The sequence below is a fragment of the Charadrius vociferus genome, unplaced genomic scaffold, assembly GCF_000708025.1.
Source record: "Charadrius vociferus isolate BGI_N301 unplaced genomic scaffold, ASM70802v2 scaffold176, whole genome shotgun sequence".
Taxonomy (NCBI): Eukaryota; Metazoa; Chordata; class Aves; order Charadriiformes; family Charadriidae; genus Charadrius; species Charadrius vociferus.
In genome coordinates, this window is record NW_009648961.1 from 835,676 (window position 1) to 859,165 (window position 23,490).

Here is a 23,490-nt window from a genome sequence, read left to right on the forward strand (position 1 = left end):
TTAAAATGGATGGTGTTTTAACCATTAGGTGGAAAAGAATGTAAAAGTAGTTTGAAAGAAAAAATAGGAATTGCTCGGTCAATTAAAAAAAACAAACAAACAAACCAAAAAAACCCTTTTCCTCATGTAAAAAACCACTAACATAGTTGCTGTACATCAAAGCCTGCAACACTTCTAACTAGAACTGCCATTAAAAGAAAACAAGTTGGTCATTTCATATGGGGGCTTTGTGTTTTGTTTTTTATTGCTCTGAAATACTCTCAGATTCTCCATTATCCCAGCGCTACTAATCCTGATGATCGTCTCCTGTGGTGCACTTACGAACCACGCACTCGGAGCAGCCGCCCGCGTGAAGACCCTGGCACTGCCTTTGCTCCTCTCCCCCCTCCTCCCCTCTGCACCTTCCCACTCCACTGTGCGCAGTCCGGAGGTGGCCGTGGCAGTCCCACTCTGCAGCTGGGAGTCCTTACCAGCCCTCGTGGAAATACGCTCTTCAAACACAGCAGAAAGCATACATGACTCTCGCCTCTTGCTTCGTTATTAGAGAGTAGTTGATGGGATATACTGTGCCCTTTGCATATAAAGGCCCTTTGTGTAAGTATTTTTAACACCACAAAGTGAGTTGAAGCTCTGCCTTTCTTTGGCAGATGTTTATAGCAATATGGATGGCTGTGAGGGACTGTGCCCGGTGGTAGGTCCTCAAGAATTGGTCTGATGCCCTCTTGAAAGATACCCCACTGGTGCAGGTAGCAATCCTCGTGTTGTGGATGACAGTCTGAAGAGGTTGTGAGACATGGTTGCAGCTTAAGCTACAAGAAGGAATAAAGTACTTGGTTAGCTTATTTCTTTCTTGAATAATTTTCTGTTGTTTCCTCAGGGAAAGGCCTTCTTAAGAAGTTTAAACTGTGTCCTGATGTGTCATTGTAAAAAGTTGAAAAGATGTAGGCTCTTATTTTCTAGAGGTGAGGCAGCTAGCTCTAGCTCTTACCTATTTTCTAGCTCTTAATCTAGCTCTTCTTTTAAAAGCCTTTTTCTTGTTAAAGACAGGAGGTTTAAAATCTAAGCTCTTCTGCTGTGCATAAGGAGTTATTGTTTCTGGAAACGCTGAAGACTCTCGTGGGTTCCTGCATTTTTTACTGAGTCCTCATTCAGTGGTGCTAATTTGGTGGGATGATGTTATCCTCATCTGAACCAATCCACACTGATCTTTTCTTCTGTTGTTTTTGCCATTTTTGCACTGATGCCGTGTTTAGTGAGGTAAGAATCAAATTCTCTGCACCTCATCAGTAGGTTTTTGGGGAAGCTTCAGCAGGGATTAAATGCTTTGTAGATCACTTATTACATGTCTACCAGTGAAGGTTCATTGTCACCAGCCATCCAGAGGAATAAAGGCATCGAAATATATCAAAGAGATAGCTTTGGTGCATGTGTTCATGTCTCACGAGGGTAACTTCTTGATCCGGGCTAAAGCTTAACATCGCTGGGGTTAATATTAGTTGAGCTCTTAGGACATCCTGGGTGGCGACATTGTCAGTCCCAGTCAGGGAAATCTGCTGAACCTCTCTAGCAAGATACAACCACAATCTCTTGACATTTTTAATTGGTATATGGCCACTGTCCGATGCTAGCTGTGGTTGTGGAGCATCCAATGTACCTATAGCTCTGTGCTCCCCTCCCATCAGTCAGGAGCTTGCCATTTTCTGACCTGTAGTTTCAGAGAGTCTCAGCCTGGTTAGCGTGACTGTACTGGAAGGACATTTGGGGTATGTTCCTGTTGTGGCAGATGAGACCAGCGCAGGACCCCACCACCCTTGACTCAGATCTCCCACTAATTCGTAATATAAAACCTCCTTGTATCTCATAAGCGAACCTAGTACCAGATAGTATTGTTACGGTTCAGTTTTACTTGTAACGTGATTAGTGAGTCAAGCTTGCTAAACCTTTATTTTGAGAGATTAAGAGAGCACTACTATACATGTGCTCACTTTCATCTTGAAAAAGGCATTTTTCCCTCTAGCATTTATAAAGCAGTCTAGCTGCTGTGATATTAATGAGGGAATATAGGTGGCAGGCACTTCTCCAGAACAGCTCCTGAGCTCGTGTGTTTGTTTTTTGGAGCCAAAAAAGTCTAGGGGAGCTTTATGTGGAGAAGCCTAAAGGTGGGGAAATACGTTTTTAGCTCTGGGGTTATGATTTGCGTTAATTATTGGGTGTGGTGGGGATGGTGGGGTTCCCGGATTAGTATGTTTGCATAGCTGTGTTTTTTGAATGTGTCAAGGGGAACCAGGGTGAAGATTACAAACTTCATTTTTAGGGAATGTGGGTATAATTGAAAGCAAATAAACTCTTAATAGTCATCTTCAGGCGTACTGAGCTGCTTTCTAAATATACTGATTATAATTGCAGAAAATATTCATAGAAACTGGTTTTGCTCACAAGAAGCATTCATCCCTCAGCACAGGAAGAGAGAAAAGCACGTTGTCTTCTGCGGTGGTAGGTTGCTGTGAGAAATGTAGGGGAAGCTGAACTCTGTCCCCTGCACTCTAATTTCCAGTGCTTCCACAGTTCAAACAGTGTAAAATGTGTGAGTGTCTGGAGCGAGCACAGCCGGACCTCGTCCTCGACCAGCCCCCTGCCCTGCTGTCACGCTGCCTTTGGGTGCGAGTCGACTCCCCGCCCCCATTGTAATTAGCAGAAAGAAAATCGCTCCACGCAAGTGTGAGGCAAGAGAAAGGCATCGCAGCTGATTTTCAGGGTGACAGTCTTTGTGCAGCCTCACAGATGCCCCCATTGGTTATCGCAGCGTGCGGGAATGTTTAGCCTGCCGTAGCTTTCTGGACGGCTGGGATGCTGAGAAAAATCCCTCGGGGCCATTTCTATGGGATTTATTGACTGTTCTGTTGTACTGCTGACTGATTCCTGCACAGACTGAGACACTGTTTTGTAGACATTGTAGCCCGAGATAAATTTATTCGTTCAACCATTATGTGACCTGTGTATTGGATCAGACCCGTACAATGGACCCTGGCAGCAGCAGCTCGAACCTTGACGAATTGAATGTCTATCTTCTGAGGTTCATGACAGCAGCTTGCTCGCTACCTACTCTGTTAAAAGGATTACCTAACTATTGCACAATCACTATGGAGACCAGATGGTCTTTTTGCCTGTTTCTTTAGACAAATTGGGTTCAGTGTTCCCTTATGAATAGATATAAGCCCTTCAAAGCCCCCTTGTTGAATGCACTTTCTGCTCCCAGATGAAGAATTCTGAATGTAAACTCATTGCTTGTTTGTGGTCTGTGTCTCCTGGATCGAGGAAGGCAGTTTTGCTGGGGGTTCGCAATTTGTTCGGCAGCTTGCAGCTTAGGAAGTTTGTGTGTTGTCTTCTGTTTACCTTGAATTGAAAGTATTTTGTTCAATCCATGTGACGTTTTAAAAACTGTTTACATAAATGAGTGCGCCTAGCAGCATAGGCAAATCAAACCTGCAAGGCAAGGGTGTCCTAAATAGCAGCCTTCCAAATTGTTAGAGAGAATAAGCAAGTTAAGCAGATTTTTTTTTTCTTTTTGGAGTGTAAGATGAAATTTCTGTGGCATATCTGTTCTGTGAAATATCTTTGTAATAACAGCCATGAATTTGTGTTTATACGTCTGTAGCATCTCTAGCATGATCCAAAAAGATACGTCTCTTCAAAGTCATTTATTTGCTTATTATTTTTCTTTTATTTATTTTTCTAGGCTTACTGTTGAGACTGTTTTTAGTTCTAGATTGCAACCTTTACCTTTGTTTTTGGTAAGGTTAGCAAAATACTTAGGTTACCAGTGAATTCCTTTAAATATCTTCCAGGTTCTTACACAGTAAATAGCCACAGAAGGAGTTAAAAAGAGCAAAACTCTGCGTGTTCAAAACAAGTAGTTATTCAATGGAAAATTATGAACAGTAGCCACTGAATTTATGCAGAAAAGAATGTTTCTTGGGGGTGGTGTATTAACAATGGTTTCTAGCTAAAACGTATGTTCCAAAATTGAGCTTAAGATCTTGTACAGCTTCTTTTCTACTAAGTGTTTCAATTCCTAAACTGCTGGTGTGTTCTGTGAGATTCAGCTTCTGTCCTTTTGTTTTGAGTTGTGGCCTTTGTGTGCCAAGTGAAGAGCCGATATGTTCAGATGGTCAGGAAGAACTTGGGTCTTGTTACCTTTGGGTGTGTGCAGTGTTGGTGCTGCCTTTTTCTTGTTTTACTGCCAGATTGAGTTAAAATCAGAACAAGCCTAAAGAGGGAGGTTGCTGGGTGGTTGGTGGAGTGAATTGCGTGGTGGCCTTTCACTGCAAGGGTCATAGTTGGAATCCGGGCATGGGGAAGGATAAACAGATGCTGCGGGACATTGCTGTGATCAGTTTGGTCCCCATTGTAATGGATCACTGCACAATCCTGCCGTCTGTAATCGGTCTTCCAAAAAGAAAACTGAAGGGGGCTCAGTTTTCCCTAACTTGTCAGTGAGAGGGGAGAAGGACAGAAATAGAAAATAAAACACTTACCCAAACAGTGACTTAATTGTATTAATTCAATGTCAGTTGTTAACGTATGTTTATGAAAATGTATGTCTAAAGTCCAGGAATCCCCTTAACCAGACCTCTCTCTTCCATTTGTAACTTCTGTTTGATTGTTTTTGGTATTAGTTTTGTTTACAGCTGGAGTAAAGTGTAAGTTCTATTTGACTGAGAGCCCTTTATGTGTTTTTCGTGTTTTCTAGGAAGGCTGCATGCAACTCCATCCTGGTTTTGGCAAGTGTAGCAGCTGGCCACGAAGACAATGCAGAGCATGCTAACTGCTAACCGTGCCCGTGTTTAAGAGTGATCCTACAGGTTAGCTCTTTGTTTTATACTATGCTTTTCATCTAAAAGTGCTAAAGGCTAGAAGCAAGGATGTTAAAATACATACAAACTCTGGAAGATAAGCTAGTGCTTTCACAATGGCTTATTTTGACAAAATTTTAATGAGACTGTAGTGAATTCTCCTAGGAGTGATAGTCTGAGATCCAACGTGCAAAGAAGCATAGTGCCGATGTATAAAGCACTTTGATGTTGTTTCTGTAAATTACGAACAGTGGAGATTCACTCCAAGTAACAAAAAGAACAGATCAATCTTTTCTACTTTGGGGTATAGTTTGTGTGGGTCCAAAATCTTCAGTCATCTCACTGGGGCAACTTGACTGCTCCAGTGTGTGCAGTTCACAGTAAAAAGCTGAAGAGAGTTTTACTAAGGGAACTATCGAACCATGCCATACCGAAAGAACATAATGCAGTTTTGTGCTGTAATGGAAGATGAGGCTATTCACTAACCAAGGGGTTTTTTTGTTTGTTTTTTTTTTTGGTGTGGGCTTTTTTTCCTTTCTCCTGGATTGACTCCATTTAAACACTAAGTTGGGGTTTGCTGAACAGTTTATTGAGGCAACACTTGGTTGCACAGAAACCAGTCAAGCTGAAACTGAAGCGGGCTTGTCTCCTGGCAGAAGGGATTTCTCTGAAAGTACAGTTCACTTTACATCTAAGTTATGATTATCTTGCTGTCTCCCTTTCATTATGCCATTGTTCTTGGGAGCCAGAGATTTTGTAAGTTATAAGAAAAGGATGTTGCCAAGGGTGTGGGTGGAGAAAGGTGTTGACATGATTTCAATGGAGCTAGATTCCAGCTTTATAACAGAGGGGTAATGAACCATACAGAGAATAGGGTTTCCTAGCCTGCCCCTAAAATAAGTTCAGTTATGAATTTAATGTTGTAAATGGCTATTTAATGGCTTTTTTTTTTCCTGAAACAATTGCTTCATATCATTTTTTAAAAAGGCACTTTCCTGTGTAGACGGTAAAAATGGTCTGTTACTTTTCGCTCTGTCTTCTAGCTATTGTTTCTAATGAAACTCTTCTTAATTTAGTGGAAAATGGGGAATTCAGAAAGCCAGTACAGTCTTCAGGGATCAAAAAATCATGCTGCTGCTACAGCTGGTGCCAAGCAGAAGCCTTGCTCTCTGAAAATTCGCAGCATTCATGCTAAAGATGAAAAGTCTTGCTCTATGCATGGATGGGGACATACCAGTAGTGGCTCAAACTACAAATCGAGATCCCTTGCCAGAAGCTGCCTCTCGCACTTCAAGACTAATCAGCCTTATGCATCGAGGCTTGGTGACACTGTAGTGAAAGTCTCTAAAAGCAATGCCCATGCCAAGCACAGGACAAATGCCTCAGGGGACTACTGCCAAGGAAATAACGCGGTGTTTTTGCCCGAAAATGGTTTCCACTATATTGGCCTTCAAGCTGGAAGTAATCACGCTGCCTCTCGAGAATGCAATGGACACATTTTAAATTGCTATGGCAAGAACGAGAGTCTTGCATCAACCTCCCCATCAGAGGACAGGAGGAGTCCAAAAGTTCTCATTAAAACACTGGGGAAGCTGGATGGTTGCTTGAGGGTCGAGTTCCATAACAGCAGCAATAGCAAGGTACCAACTGAGGAGTCCAGTGGACCGGTCCAGTTGCTGAGGTATTCGCCTGCCTTGGAATCTAAGCCGAATAACCTGCTTGATGTCAGGAGGAACTCCAGCGCAGACTGTTCGTCAAGCCATCGTCTGTCACCTACTGATTCAAGGCTTCGATCTAGTAAAGGAAGCTCCCTCAGCTCCGAGTCTTCATGGTATGACTCTCTCTGGGGAAATGCTGGGGATATCAATGAGTTGGATGGTCCATATTTGACCAGGAGTACTCCAGATACAAGCATTCATGCCAGTTTCCCAGCAAGCGACAACAAGAAGTCCTTCAACCAAAGTTCATCTCTTTCCTCCCTCCGAGATCTCTATAAGGATACAAATTTGGAAAGCACTCCTCCACCTGGGATCAGGCTGTCTGATGAGTATATTGACACTCATGGTAGCCTAAGCAACCGTGTCTCATTTGCCTCAGACATTGATGTTCCCTCCAGGGTAGAGCAGGGAAGTCTTGCACATTACTCCTCCTACACCCTCCCATGCAGAAAGTCCAAGCCCCTCAGTGAGGATGCGTCCAAGAAGGACACATTAAAAAACCGAATGCGACGCATCAGTGACTGGACGGGAAGTCTCTCAAGGAAGAAGAGGAAGCTCCAGGTATGTGCAAACACCAGCCTAAGAGCCTGAAAGTTGGTTTGTAGATTTCTCTTATAAATGTCATTGCACCTGGTTTGTCTTTCTCAAAGGATAATTACTTCCTAATATTGTTTAGTAATTTGTGGAATTCTGAGAAGTATCACATCCCCGGAGCTGTCTGAAATGTCAACAACAAAAAAACATATACATTTGCATGTGCAATATTTCTCTTCCTATTTTTTCACCTTCTTGGCTAACTCCAATCTCTGCAGCCTAATCTCTCGGTGAATTAGCTTTGAGAAATCATTGCATTACTTAAAAAGTGACTTGGAGTTTTTAAGCCTTCTCTTTATTTCAACTGTGAAAATACAACCTAGATATCATATATATGCTATGAATCAGCATATGTTGTCTAAAGAGTGTGGAAGGAGCAGTAGAAGAAGGATGTTACAAGTATCTTTGCAGGTATTGCCTGTTTGTATTATTGGCTTCACCACTCACTTTGGTTTCACTGTCGGTCCATCTCTAGGAAGGCGAGCAACTGTAGAGTATCTACCAGAGCTGCTGGCTCTGTCCCCACCTCCTCTGACGGCATTACATGGAGTGCCCTCCTCCTTCCTGCGTGTCAGCTTAATTCACCAGGTGGAAAAGCTTGAGTTGCCATCTGACTCGCCAGGAGATGGTAGTGTGAAGAAGGAGATGGGAGCAGGGCAAGAGGGAGGGAAAGGATGTTTCTGTAGAAGAATTTAAAGCTAATCCCATTAATAGGAGTTTAGGATGCCTGTGGTCGGGAATGAAATTCTTGTCTCTGGCTGTAGGCCCCAGAACTGGCTCTTTAAATGCCAGACTGTGCCTGGACTTCTGCATGTGAGTTTCAAGCTGAGATGGAGGGCAAAGACTGGTTTTGGTTTTGGTTTGGGTGGTTTTATTTTTTTTAAAAATCTTCCCTAGTGTTTCGCATATAGGAACAGTCACTGTGCTTCCCTAAATGCAGGGTCTGCTCTCCTTCAGCATTGGGTTGCTGGCCACTTCAGAAGGGAGCGGAGAGCGAAGGGAACACCTACTTCTGCAGCTTAGGCAGCAGCTAAGCAGTATACCATAACACATGCTTTATGTAGCATGGATAGCAAAGGCTGTCTCCTGTGGTGGAAATTTGGACAGGTATCGTGCTTAACAGGCATCTCTCATTGCAATGTAAAACTCTGACAGACCCTTAGGCTCAGAAATGAGGCCAGCGTAAGGTTTGCCGGCATAAATCCTAGGAAACGGCTACTAACTGTGAAAATGAAAATGAAAGCCGTTTATTTGGATCACTTCTTTTGTGAGCTGGTGCTCATGTTTTTTATCAGATGCTATCTTTTCACCTTCTTACTCAGCTGTGAAAGAGAGGGCAGAAAATCCGGAATCAGTGAAGAGCCTCAGCACCTTGTGCCAGGATTCTTCACTGGTTTCGACATCTGTAGCTGTTCTGGATTTTACAGCCAGGCTTTACATACGATTTCTGCATCCCAGACCTTTGCCATGTATTACTTAGTTATGACATTGTCAGAATGGTATTTGTGGTGCACGCTTCATAACTGTTTTGAATTCACTGTGCAGTGAACTGACTTCAGACACAGCAAGGAAATTTGGCTGGCGAGATTGCATCGAACTTGAATCTGATTCTGGTAGGAGGAAATCAGCCCTAGCTCCAAAAATGGTGATTTCTTAGAAAAAGGCATAGGAAATAGTTAGTCATTGATTTTTATCAGACAAGTATCCAGCAACAGGAAGGATAAGAGGGGTAGCGAACGATTTATGATTTTTGCTTTCCTTGTGAGGCTTGGTCAGCTCCTTTCCTCCTTGCAAGCTTTGAGGAACCTGCCGTCTCTTCTGGGGGTTGCTGTGTTGTAATTTGGTAACAATTATACTCACATTGGGTCCTTGGACTTAAAAATGCAGAAGTACTGTGGTAATGATCTTTCAAGTGGTTAGTCCCTGTTCGTAGGACTGTTCATCGTGGCAATTGTAGCCTTCGTGCTTTGCTGTGAACAACATGTCCCTTCCTCAGTACATTACTAATAACTGATAGTGAGTCACTTGGGCTGCACGTAGGTGAAAGCTGGAATACTTCCCTATAAGTATGCCGGAGCGCCGGTGCTGGCTGGGTGGATAGGTCCTTCCGGCTGCCCCAGCGGGAACAAGTCAGCCAAACCTCCTGCTTCAGGGGGGCACAGGACCCAGGCCTGGGATATTGAGGCCAGTCACTTGCCATGAGAAAGGCGGTAGAGTTTAATCCCCTTTGTGAACAAATTGCAGCTTAAAATCAAGTGGACTTTTCCCCATCTTGAAGGCTGTTTTCAAACCCTCTTACTTTGATGGTTGCTAATTTGCAGAGTAAGTGTAATTGTGGCCAGTTTATTCTGATGCTAGTTGTGTCTGTTGCATTAGAAAAAAACTTTCCCTATTATTGAATCTGTTACAATTTATTTAAAGGGAGAAATGGTATCTCCTCTCAGCCAGTGTTTGTAGGGCTATGCAGACTCTATTTGATCTCCTGTCTTAAGATAGGAAGTCTGTTTCCTTTTCATTCTGGCACCATTCCTCTGCACCTGTTTTAAATCATCCATAAACAGATTTGGATATGGGATATTCCAGAGGAGCCCTTGGCTGTGCCCTGTCCAGTGACTTGGATGTTTCCTTATGTCTGACTTGATCTGATACTTGATCTGCTATATCCTGGAATTGAGTTTGCCTTTCTAATAACCGTCTCATGTCAGGACTTGCAGTCATTCTGTGCCATGGCCCATTCCGTTGCGTGAGGTTGTCCTAATGCTTTGAGCAGCCTGGTCTAGTGAGAGGTGTACCTGCCCATGGCAGGGGGGTTGGAATTAGACGATCTTTAAGGTCCCTTCCAATCCAAACCATTCTATGATTCTGTGATCGCTGGTACTCTACTGCATGACATGTCCTCGTTTAGTTTAATCCTTGCTGAAATGGCATTGGGGAGATGCTGTATCACAATACAGCAAGGTATATGTGATGCACATGAAACCTGTGAACAGAATTCAGGCAGACTTGTTGCGTGGCCAGCCACTGCGAAAGGTGGTGCCGTAAACTCCATATGCAACTGTATAACATGGAGAAAATGAGCAAACACTGTGTAAAATGAAAATCCAGCCACCAGAAACAGCTGCTGCAGATAGGTTCTTCAATGAAGTAAATAGCCTTTTTATGAGAATAATTTCTGAAATTTCCTGACTTTATAAGCTTGAAGTGTGATGTAAAGAGAGTTTAAAAGAAAAGTACATTGAGACAACCTCTTTATTTGGCTTGAAAACTCATACTAGATTCTACTTTCAGCTTGGGTCCTAATGAATTTAGCAGGCTGCATTGTTTCCTGCGCTGTTCTTTACAGCTAATTATTACATGCGTTACTTTGTCTAATTGGTATCTTAGTTAGCCACTTTATCTTTTGCATTATCTATAACTATTCCAGGGTATATCTCAGGCTTTGAGAGAGCTGCTTGAATGCAGCTGAGCGGAAACAGTGGTAGTTTTCTATCATTGCTAGATGCAACAGAGAGAAAATGAGCAGAAAGTTGCCTGGCAGGGAAACCACCACAAGCAGCAGCTTGGGTCAGACCTTTTCAGGGGTGACCAGTTACTGCTACAGTGACAGCTGCCCTGAGGACCAGCAGAGGCTGTGTGACTCTGCCAACTCTGTTCTTTAAAAAAAAATAAAACACAAGTGATGTTGTTATGGTGAAGTGTATATATGCATTTTAGATCCTATGTCCATTTACTCTGCTGTGGTACTTCCTCATTTCTACCCTTTCTGTGTGTGGAGAAAACATAGGATATGGTTAATGGCTGGTCATGGACGGGTTGTATCCTATGCTTTTCAATAATGTTTGTTGTTCCGGTAGTTGGCCCTTCACAGCAGATGTCTTCTTACGTACGCATCTCATGTTGTTTTTCTTACTAGTGCTTTGGGACTGAAAGAAATACATATTCTTAATAAACTGTATGTTCAGGTTTTCTAGAGGACACTGGCAGTTCCTGGAGAATAGTCAAACAATTAAAATACAGGATTTTGGCATGCACATACAGTGACAGTAATTAAAAAGGGGGTGGAGAAAGCTTCCAGTTTCCTACCGAACTGCAGATGGCCAGGGCAATTGTGTAGGATCCACGTTGTACAGTCGCTTTGTGGGAATAAACACATTACATGTGTGATTATTCCTCCCCCCTCTCCCAGCCCCAACTTCCCTCCCTTTACCATAAAAAAGTAAACCTGTTGATGTTTAGGGAGTTACTCTCTGAGAATGCTGATTATCACTCTGCAAGGAAGGTGCTCCATCACCAGGAGAACTGGATCTGTGTTGTCAGACACAATGATCTGAAAAGCCAGACTCGAACTTCAACGTACCATAAGAGAACAGGGGTTTCAGTTGAAACTGGCTTTTGTGAGGCCATGACCGGCAGTGTCCTGCTGCTGGAGAAGTGGCTTGTCTGGCGACACCTGGGAGGGCATGTGTTCCTGCTGTTGCTCTTGGCTGCGTGCTGGAGATCGCGACGCTATCAAAACACGGCACAGCTTTTCCACTGCAGTCTTGAAGAGCATCTAGCAGGAAGCAAAGGAACAAAAAAGTACTTGCTTTCAAAGCTGCTGGTGAGAGCAGCTCACAGGAGACCAAGGTTTGTTTACTTTATTCGTGTACAGAAGTCTGTGAGCAAATAAATGCTTTTGGAGATTCAGTCTAAACTTGGAAGAATAATAGCTTTATTATTACTGAGGGTAATAGCTTCACTTCTTGAATTGTTTATAGCCACCTCCTCTCTTCCCTCACACTTTTACTGCAAAAGGCAGCAGCATTTTTGTGTTGTATGTTCTTAAATCTTGGTTGGTTTTAAATAGCATCAACAACGCTTGAGTTGGGAAGAGAGTAAATGGCTTCTTATGATGGACAGTGTGATTCTCAACAGTGAAGGTAGTCCAAGGAGCTCTGCTTGGGTAGTACAAAAATCCTTGTCTATCACTGGAGCCTGGGAGCAGTCAGCACATTACTGGGAAAGGCTTAAGAAAAGGCCCAGTCTTCCAACAAGGTCCCAAGTCGACAAGCAGTGGCAAGAAATGGGCCTACATTAGCATCCCTACCACAAGGCAAAGTTGAAGTCATGACATCAGGCCTGAGCATTTCAATTAAATTGGCCAGCCCTCTCACTACAAGGGAAGAAGTTCTTAACATGAGGAGGAAATTCTTTACCTTGAGGGTAGTGGAGCACTGGAACAGGCTGCCCAGAGAGCTTGTGGAGTCTCCCACTCTGGAGACATTCAAAACCCGCCTGGACGCCATCCTGTGCAATCTGTTGTAGGTGACCCTGCTCTGGCAGGGGGGTTGGACTAGATGATCTCCAGAGGTCCCTTCCAACCCTAACCATTCTGTGATTCTGTGAGTCTGTGAAGTTGCACGATGCAATTAGGGGAAAGGCCTGTCAGTTCTTGACAAGATAGTCAAGCTCCTGGGGGGTTTCCAGCAAGTCAGAAAATACATACCTCTGCAAGTCAGAAAATACAGAACTCTGCATTCTGGAGGCTGGATTCGTGCCACTCAGCAAGCACATCTTTCTTTTTTTAAATCACATCTTCTGTTAGATTAGATTTTTGTCTATTGGTCAATACTAACAAGCTTAAAATAGTCTCAACTTTTGACCTTTTTTGTGTTGGTTAAGCACAGTTTATATGACAAATAGAAAATAGATGTAAAGTCAGCCTAGTGTGCTGACACTAAATGTAGCTGCCTTGCACAAATGGAGTGTCACCAAAGTATTGGAAACCCTGTAATAATAAAGAAACTTGTGACACTGTTTCTGCTTGTACTCAAATAGACACGTAGCAGTGCTGTATGGGTTTCAGCTGGAGGATGTGGCTGTCTCCTGGAGTCTATCAGGTTTCAGCCAGTAGAAGCCCCAGTAGTTAGTAGTGAATTTGGAGATTACTTGCAGGTGTCTAGGTTACCAAAGCTCGCAGACTTAGTGATTAGGGTTTAATGGGGTTCTGCTGAGAAAACCGTGAGTGGTGGCACCAACCGTGTCAGTCGCTGCCGAGGCAAAGCCTGTGATATAATGGTGAAAAGAGGTGGACCTTGATGAAGGAACTGGCCATGGCTAAACATGAAACAAGTTTAAATGCCAAATGAGGTGTGCATTTTCATCATAGCTCTGATGACTGATCTCTGGCAATTTCCTTTTTTGTGTAGGAGCCAAAGTGTAAAGATGGGAGTGAATACTTTGATAGCAGAATGGACAACTTCAGTACAGACACATTAGCACCGTCGCAGCTCTCTGCTTTGCTGTGGTCACCTGGCTCCAGCCATGTCCTGTCCCAGAGAAGTGAGTCCACCAATGCCGTCAGCAGCGATGCCCTGAGGCAGAACATTTATGAAAACTTCATGCGGGAGCTGGAGATGAGTAGGACAAACCTGGAGAATACCGAGACCTCGTCAGAAACGGAGGACTCCAGTGGTGAGTCCCTCAGCTCCTTGGAGCAGCTGGATTTGTTGTATGAGAAAGAGCAAGGAGTGGTGCGCAAGGCAGGGTGGCTGTTCTTCAAACCCCTGGTGACCCTGCAGAAGGAGAAGAAGCTGGAGCTGGTCACACGGAGGAAGTGGAAGCAGTACTGGGTCACGCTCAAAGGTAAGCCACCATGTTGCTCCTTTGGCTTGGCGGCAGTAGTTGTTTTCATTGCGTCTCACCAACTTTTCGTGCATGCTGGTTTCTGTTAGCAGGTTTAGGAGGATCAGAAATTCATGCTTAACTTTACACCGTCTACCCACACCCTAAAGTGGAGTATGTGCCTAAGCAGCCCACTGAATCAAGGAGGTGCTCATATCTTTTGTATTTCACATGCAGCCTTGCATTTCATATTATAATGGGAATTATTTTGTCTGACTTCCCAGTTTCTGTACTCACACAGAATTGGGGGTTTAGAAGATACTTTTGGATGTTTGGAGGTCAAAGACTAAATTGAACCAAAATTGAGAAAAATAGAGAAGTTACACCTCTGTCTCACAGGGGAGTCAAAATTTAAGGATCACGAGAAATCCCTGGTGCCCAGTTCCCTGCCACAGGCACACAGTTCCTTGGGCTCTGCTATGAGGTTTGTTAAAAATGGGGTAAGTTAACGTAAAAATGCTCGGTTCCAGTGCTTCAGGTTGGCAACATAACGAAGAGGTGAACTCCCCGTGCTAGAGCATTTACACAGAAAAGTGTGCAATTCAGGGCAGAGGAGGCCGAAGCAGCAGCAGGGGAAGCCCTGTGGTGCCCTAGTCTTAGGTGCCACAGACCTCTTCCAGGGATCACCAGCTTCTCTTCTTTCCCTGGATGGTCTTTCACCTTGCCCACTCCCCACAGTACCACCCTCTTCTGGCTTTCGGCACGCCACCCTTCCCATCTCCTCCAGCTGTAAAAGAGCCCCATGGGAAGGAAATCCACTTAAAAGGGGCTGCTGCTAGTGGGCTGCGGTGGGATTGCTGTGTTCAGTGCTGTGCGTTGATGGCTCAGGGTAATCAAGCAGGTAGGTGTGCCGCAAGAAGTGTATGGGTGTCAGGAAGTGTGAGAAGGAAAATAACATCTATTGTGGGGAGGAAGAGGAATTTAATGGGTGACTTCATAGGCTTTCTTTTTTTTCTTCTTTGAATTGCATCCAAAGGATTTGCCTTTCAGTAAATATAATGCTAAGTTAATGAGTAAGGAAATGATCAAACTTAATAATTTCCTAGCATTTCTGGGACTGGAGGAGAGAAAATAACAACTTTCCCACAAGTTGCCCTTTTCAAAATTCTGCATGGGTGTAGACCTGAAGAAAAATGAACAGCAAACAGCAAGTGCTGGGAATGTTGTCCTTGATAGTGCTGATTTAAAAGAAGCAAACTCACAAGAATGTAGCAATTCTGCCTAATAATTCAGAGACCTGTTATCAAGGGATCAAAATGTAGGCAGTCTTAACAGTCTAAATCACTTATCCTGATCATCGGAGAGCATGATTCATGCTTGGAAGCAGTGTATACAAAGGAGAAAAAAATCTGAATGCCGCCCTCTTATTGTATGTGTTTGCATTATGGAGTATGAATATGAGTTTGATCTGCCTCTTCTAAGATTCAAGTAGTTTCTAAACAATCCTATCAAAACTCTAAACTGAAATACATTATATACTAGTAGTTTGTGCATTTCTGCGATAATGAAGCTCTGGGAAGTAATTTAGGTGCTCCGTGTTTGGTTCTTTGCTATAGTATTGGCTTATTGGTGACCTCAAACAAGTCACGTCCCTTCTTGCTACCTGAATTTCCCCAGCTATAAAAAAGAAATAATAAAATTCTTTATAAAAAGCTTTATTAACTTCTAATGTTATAAGTAGTATCAGATTCAACACTTTTTACTTCAGATGTGTGATATGGCTGCTTTTATGGTGTAGAATCTCTTCCGCTTTGTTAGCTGTTTTAAATGTACATTCCTCGTTTCCTTGATCTCGTACCTTTATTGTCCTGTGGAGATTCCTGATGCCAAAATAAACTTGCCTGTCTGGATATCAAGGCGTAGTTCTGTTTTCATAATATGCTATATCAAGATCAAGGCACTTGCTTTAGTTCTTACACAGGGTTTTGTATAAATCTGTATTTAATTTGTTCTTGAAGTTTAAATAGCCAAGATATTTTAAAATATGACTTAAAATAGCCACATATGCAAATGGAGAACCGCATGTTTCTTTGCACTCTGTTGAGATGTGTTTAATTATAAATATGCAGAAGGTTTATAACCATCTGGTTACCTGCCAGACTTCAAAGTATACATGTCCTGAGGCCTCTGCTCTACTTTCAGGGCCACCAAGACCTGAGCTTGAATAGTAACCCTTTAACAAGAGGAATTCTCTTTTCCATCTGTCCTGTCTAATTAGTTTATTTTAACAAGGGGAACTGCTTTCCCATTGCCCTCCCCCTTCAATTAAAGTTTTGATTAAAATACTTGGATGATAATCAGTCCCAGTGGGTCTGTCAGAGTTTATGAAACTAGCTGCTTCCAGGGATTCCTTGGCTTGACCCAAAGATATACCTGGGGTGCCATACACCTGAACACACAGGCACGCCCTTCATTTTTATGCACATATGAACTATCAGGATAAAACCCAATGTATCTTTAGTTACCTTTTTGATAACACATAGGGGAAATATGGGAGTTTAAAATAGAACTTAATTTGCACTTTGCTAAAATGCAGAAGTGGAAGTGGTTGTACAGTCCTGCTGCTGAATGCAAGGGGGTACTTGGTTTAGTTGGTTTAGTTTGTCCTGTTATGTTGGAATGGTGACAAAAGAGCCATGCCTGATATGCAGAGTGTAACAAACCATATCCTTCTTTTCCAACTGCAGAGATCTCCAGGTGTTTCTGTGTCACAAAGAAGATGAAGTGAGGGCTGCTAAGGGGAAAGGATAGGACCAACTCTATAGGATTTGCTCTTACCCTAAATATCCTACCAGATACTCTAGACAGTAATAGGAAAAGGTGCTCTTAATTAGAGGCATTTCTATTTATTGGATTCCTTCCTTTGAAAACGCTTCAGTCATCAGATAATTTGGTCAGTAACCTCTGCTATATGTATCCCTTTTTCTTGTAACTGTTATACATTCATTGGCCCTGGGGAATGTGGTGGAATCCAGGATCTCACTTTTCATACACTTTAGATTTGGGCTGTATGAGGACCAGTGTATTCCACCTAATAACTTTCCCCAGCTCTTTCATAAACTCTAGTAGGCTCAGCTTTCCCCCTTACCAGACAGAAGCATACAAAAAACCCCTTGATTTTGGTTCTGATTTCAGATTTGACCTTTGAGGAATCTCCCCTTGAATTTACATGGCTTTGGATGATGTGTCTGGGATTTTTAATACAGCGTTAAGTGTAAATGTTAGAGAATTACTAAAATAGAGGTTGAACTCTGTTTTTACCTAACTATTTTACAAGCATCCACAGAGGAAGCATTACTGTTTTGCAGGTTTACTATGTCCCCTTGATAGGCGCTTTGTAGGCGTATTTGCATGTGCATACGTACACACAGTGTGTCACACAGAGAAACACCAACAGCCTGAAAATCAGCAAGTCAGGCCAAACCCTCAGTTTTGGTGCTGCCCTGTGTTGTGGTGCCTCTTTGATTTGAAGAAAAAACAACAACAAAAGGCGGGCTAGAGAGATGACAACGCTGTAGCCCTAACAAACTTAATCCTTGTATTGGCTGAATTTCAAGTCCTCTGCTGAATATGTATAAGGCTTACAGCAGTAATATATTCATAGATTACTAGGCCCTAAGGGACCACTGTGATCATTTAGTCTGACTTGCTATGTAATACAGCCATAGGTCTTCTGTAAATTAATTCCTGAATTAATTTGAGCATATCTTTTTGGAGAAGGCTTGCCTTACTGGAGAATTCACCATCAGCCTCAGGTTTTTCTAACTGCTTAGGTTATCCTCAGTTTTCAAAATGTATTTATGGTATCTGATCTTAGTTCTTCCAGGTTAAACATTCAGCCATAATATAGTATTGATTGATCTTCCAAATTAAAAAAAAAAAGGCACCAAACCCTCTGTTATTAAACTGCTGTTACCCAGGGTGAAAGTGGGGTTTATTTACTTATTTTCTCTGGATGCACAACTAACCTAAGAAATTCTTGAGAAATCTAGTTAACTGGATTATTTTAGTAATGCAGTTCAGTCTGTGACCCCTTGAACAGGCAAATCGGTGCATCTCAGAGGACAGTGGATTGTAACGTGGGGAAGGAATGAAAGGCTAGTGGGGATGGAGGGGACAGGCCCTTCTTGAGGCAGCTTCACTGCCAAAGGCAAGATGGCATTGTAGTCATACTGCTGGGGCCTGGGATCAAGTCTCCTGTGCTGTCCTCCAGAATCAATTCTGCTTCTTACATTCAGGATTGTCATCGTCAAGAATGAAGGGTTTTTTCTGGATGCAAGTTTTGTACCTCACTGTTTATGAGACTGAACATGCTCAAACTAAACCTCTTTAAACTGTTTTAAATTATTCAGTGTTATCTTAGTCTCCAATTTGCAGGAAGATTCAAGGAAATACGGTTTAAATTTGAGACGTTTATTCACTAAGCATGTTGTTTGAAGACAAAAGGTTCTGCAAATCTTTTCAACAAATACAAAGACTTCTTAGGTGGCTGTTATGAGAGAGTTGGTTCAATTTAATAAAGAAAGTAAAAAGCCGATTTAACTAAGCAGGAATTAATCTTTTCTACGTGCTTTAATATTTTAATAGACTGAGTTTATTCATAGAACCACAGAATGGTTTGAGTCAGAAGGGGCCTTTAAAGATATCTAGTCCAACCCCCCTGCCATGGACAGGGACATCTTTCACTAGATCAGGTTACTCAAACCCCATGCAATCTGACCTTGAACACTTCCATATTGATGTATCGTGATTTATTTTTTTAAGTCCGTGGATGTTTGTTGTATCCCTATTAGATGTCTGTTCCAACTTTTCATTGGCAAATTCTTCATTAACTTTGCCTATTTTCCAGTTTAGAAGTTCTTCCTTTTTTCTCTGTTTCAAAAGAGGGACAGAACTGATGTTCCCTGTCACTGAAGGTTGTCTTAACTCACAAAAGCATTAATATAAGAGAATTCAAATGGGAAATCCAGAACTTACCTTCTCCTTATGTTTTTTTGTTTCTCTGAACTGCAAAGGTTGTACTCTGCTGTTTTATGAGACCTATGGAAGGAACTCAATGGAGCAGAGCAGTTTGCCTCGATACGCCCTGTTTGCAGAAGACAGTATAGTTCAGTCTGTTCCAGAACATCCCAAGAAAGAAAACGTGTTCTGTCTCAGCAATTCTTTTGGAGATGTCTACCTATTTCAGGTAACAGTATGCATACATAACTTTGCGCTTGTTTCCATTTTAGAATGAGTTTGTGAGTATGCACATGTATGTATATCACTGTATATAAACATGCACACACACACATCATGCTTGTGCCTTTGACTTAAAAATAATAGCATAATTACACTTATATACTCTACTATTGTAATATCCATTTAAGTGTATGATTTTGCTTCAGATGTATGATATTACACCAGTTGGCTCAGTGAGTTATGGTTCAGAAATAAAAAGAACAAAGATCACAAACCTGCAAGGCACTTTTGGTACCTGGTTGTTACAAGCTCCTAGTAAATGATCTCTGTTAGAAATTTTTTTCACATGTATTAGCATTCCACCCTGACAGAATGGCGTGCTCAACCCTGAATCTGCTAGCCTCAAAGAGAGTTTGCTTGAGCAAGATGTTCAAAAAAGAAGGCTAAAAATAATCTAAAGATCTTGGCTGCTTAACTGCACCACTGGAAATATTAACAAAGAGCAGTATTATGTGGAACTGCCTGCATAGAAACGTGTTGATTCGTAGGCACACTTGTAAATATCTCCAGAGACACTTTGTGCAGATGAATTCGCTTTACCTGGCTGTCCTCTCTCCACTAACTTGACACTTTTTAAGTAAGCAAACGCCTCTCCTCAGACCTTAATTATAAAATCTTCTCTGTTGCCATGTTACCTGCAGAAGAGGATGTTTATCTTTGAAACCTGGTGGGTTTTATCTTAATTAATTAATTGGAGGGGTGAAGGATGCAAGTCACATCTTTCCCATAGCTTCTGGGGCTCTGATGTGCTCCTGGAGCTCTCAGAGCTTGCAGGTCTAAGAAGAACCTGAAAGTTAGAGGGAAGTCGTGATGGAGTGCAGGAAAAGCTCACACTTCCTTTATTTGCACAGTTTTAATGATAATACTTTATTTCACTCATTTTAAGATAAAGTGCCTAAAATCACAATGAACCCATCAAGCACTCATGTCCTAGAGCTGCTGACTTCCCCCCCCCTCCCCTGTCTGCTCATAATGTTGCACCGTTGATTTGTTTCGCAGGCGACAAGCCAGACAGATCTGGAAAACTGGGTTACTGCCATACATTCAGCCTGTGCTTCCCTCTTTGCGAAGAAGCTTGGGAAAGAGGACACTGTTAGGCTGCTGAAAAATCAAACCAAGAGTCTCTTCCAGAAGATTGACATGGATGGCAAGATGAAAAAGATGGCAGAGTTGCAGCTCTCAATTGTTAGCGATCCCAAAAACAGAAAGGCCATAGAGAATCAGGTACTGGAAACAATATTTTTACGGGAGCATATTTGTCATCATTTCTTGCTTTGGGCTTTGGCTGTCTGTGCTTTCTAGGCCTGAGAGTAATTGTCTTGGAGATAGCTGGCGTGGTAGCCGTGATTATTGCCAAGTCTCTGCAGCAATCCAGAGCAACGCAGGAGGTAGGCTCCTCAAAGCTGAGGATCAGACTGATCTGTTTTATAAGCATAAAGCTATTTCTTTTCTCTTCTGGAAAATGTAATTAATTTTCACTGGTTTATGATATACTTAGCTGTTAATAATATCTAGCTGTTACATAGCATACCAGAGAATATACAATACCTCCTGTGAATAATTTAATTTACTATTGAATTGCAGTAGAGATTTAAGAATAGGTACTTAGCAATACTGTTCTGCACCTTAAGATAGGACGTGAAGAGTACTTTATCCAAATAAAATCGGAGGAAGAACTGAGGCAGACAAAACCATGTGCTTCGGCTGAAATCTCGCCATGGCTAGAAGACCAGGATCAACTAGGCTTCTTAAAAATCCATAAGATTCTAGATGAGAACAAGTCAAGACCAGAGTTTTGCATCCTAGTTGGAAAAGCACTGCTGTGATTACCACTGGCAGCCACTGGAGCATTACACCAGCATCAGTTCAAAGGAAAGTGACTTAGTCGTTAACTACTTCTTGTAACTCACTCTGGTTGTGTGCTGGGAATTCTTTGTCTCAGTATAAGCCCATATCCATCGCTTCTTAGCTTGGGAGAGCTCACATACTACAGGCAAGATCTTTGCCCATGGCTGGAGCAGACAAAATTTTTGCATCCAGACTTGTGGCTAGGTTAATTTTGTTTCATTGCAGCAAGAAATGAGCTGAGTCATCAGTTGCCTCCCCTGCAAGTCTGAGTATGGCTTTTGAACACCTGATGTGTTATTGTGATCACGTTTTCGTATTATGGTGGTGGGAATGACTCAATCTTGGCTTAAGCAGCAGCTTCGTGCTGAGGAAGATTCACCACTAAGATTTGTTTTAAAAAAAAAAAACAAAAACAAACCAACAACAAAACAATGGAACAACCTCCCCAAAATTTAGTGTTCATGGTGCGTATGTACCTTGGGATTTTAGCCAAGCCATGCCTAAGACAAAGGTCAGGGCAGATTGATGCGCAGCTGGAACTGTTCCTCAGTGGAAATGGTCACCTTGTTTTCCCTATGGAGGTGTATAGACATCAAGCCTTACTCTGCTCTCCCTTCTAGCATGTGAACCAGGAATAACTCCAGTGATACCTTATGGAAGTACATCTTGTGGTGTTGACATCTTGCCCATGTTCCCAGTTTTGCAGGCAGCAACTGGCAAAAGATGCTTTAATTAGACATGGTTAGTGCTCAGGCAAAGACCTCACTACCCAGGGCCTCTCGTGTACTAAACTTGTCTAGTCATTTAGCCTAATAGGTCTGTGGACTGAGGTTGCTGTATATTTAATTTCATTAGGCCATTAACAGAAGACATCTGATAATTTGAATTCATTGACTGGTATTTGAAAGCCCATCCCTACCTGTCTTTCCAGTCAGAGTAGCTATTGCTCTCTCATTCCTTTAGGCTGCCCATTATGGTGTCTTGAGTAGCAACCAAAGTTTATTTCTTTTGATCCAATACACCATAATTATGTTTCTTTGGTTAATGGAATATTTTTTAGTTTCATGAATTTGATGATTATAGTATTTAAAATTTTTACTATATTGGTTTGAACTTGACGAAGGGCAGACAGACTAGTACTGACCAGTACTGACCTCACTGTGAAGCTCCTGTCAAGCACTTCAGTCTGAAGCTATATGAGCAGAGTTCAATAAGCATGCAGGTTTGTGTAGGGATTTGTGTTGCAGATGTTCGTAAGCCCTTTGAGTGCTCAGATGTTCATAATTTATTTCCAGGTCACTTTATTTCATGGTCCAGAGCCTAGTGAGGTGAATAGAGGAGGAAAAACATTAGGCATCCTTTTATTGCAGTAGGTTTTGAGACCTAGAAGAATATACAGATTTCTAGAGATGTCTAGTGCTTGTGACATGTGATGCGCTGAAGAAAAACCCTGATGTATATTAACGTAATTTACCCCTTGCCCCATTACATATGATGCTAGCAGTTTATCTGGAGTCAGCTGAACAATATTACTGATGCTTTCTTAATATCTGCTAATTAGATGTTTTGTCCTTCAACAACTGCCATTGTTTTCCAGCTCAGTCCCTTGAAGAAGTTGGCTGCATTCTGCTAGAACTGAAATCCATCACTAGGGCTGCAGGAGATTTATTGCTGTTAATCTTCTGTCTGTGAATGTCTCAAACCATCGAATGAGGACAAAACTGTGAGACAAAGAGTGAGATGGATCATGTGCAAACATCCAGTTAGCAAACAATAAATTCATAATGAGCCTTTTCTCCAGTCTCAATCCCTTTGATGTCTATAAAATCTCTCCTTACAATTGCCGAAGATTTGTTGGGTTAGATTTGTTGGATTTGTTAACTGGGTTTCCTAGTCTTTTGATTTGGTGTCTCAGAGATAGGCTTTAGCAAAGGAAAAAAAAAAAAATCTTGATGTAATTAGTAACTGAGAATTCTTAATATACTTAGTAAGCTAACAATTTTGAAAAAAACATTATTCCTGAGGGAAAAGTTTGCATGCATGTAGCTTAGTGGTTTAGTAACTGTGGTTGTTTAGTTGTCTTTTTCCCACTTTGAGTAAGAGGAATATAGATTCTGGGTTTGGGTTTGTGTAAATTTGGTGGTGTTTTCAATCATGTGGCAGTTACGATTCTTCCATGCTGAAGTATATTGTATTGCCAAAACTGTAGTTTATAAGCATGCCCTACATCCTGTGCTGGAAGTCTTCACTGGTGATATATTTTGGGAAGTCAGCAGAAATAGTGTGATTGACTTCAGAGGGACCACGGTGGTTTTTTATGTAGAAAAATGAGGCAGAGTCTTAATTTATTTCCACTGGGGAATTATCTTGGAAACTGGGATTTCTATATCCTTTCTCCTTTTCCCTCCTCTTCCTCAGAAAAGCAACCAGCCAACCTCAAATGTCTATTTTCTTTCACATCTATATTGGTTTAAAACCAATACTTCTCTGGTGAAGACTTAGTAATTCACAGGGGCTTTACAAGCAAGCAAAACCTTTTCTTGCTTCGCAGTTACCATCACCTGAAAGGAAGA

At 42.0% G+C, this 23,490-nt stretch overlaps 1 protein-coding gene across 1 annotated transcript in view; it reads left to right on the forward strand.

The window, feature by feature from the left end:
* Nucleotides 1–4,750: 4,750 nt before the first annotated feature.
* TIAM2 (T-cell lymphoma invasion and metastasis 2) overlaps nt 4,751–23,490 on the forward strand; it is a 96,706-nt gene continuing 77,966 nt past the window's right edge. The window contains exons 1-5 of the mRNA XM_009887608.1: nt 4,751–4,862; nt 5,930–7,132; nt 13,354–13,789; nt 18,844–19,016; nt 20,069–20,293. Of these exons, the coding sequence (XP_009885910.1) occupies nt 5,936–7,132; nt 13,354–13,789; nt 18,844–19,016; nt 20,069–20,293 (2,031 nt within the window). The 5' untranslated portion in view covers nt 4,751–4,862; nt 5,930–5,935. The remainder of the gene's footprint in view (nt 4,863–5,929; nt 7,133–13,353; nt 13,790–18,843; nt 19,017–20,068; nt 20,294–23,490) is intronic.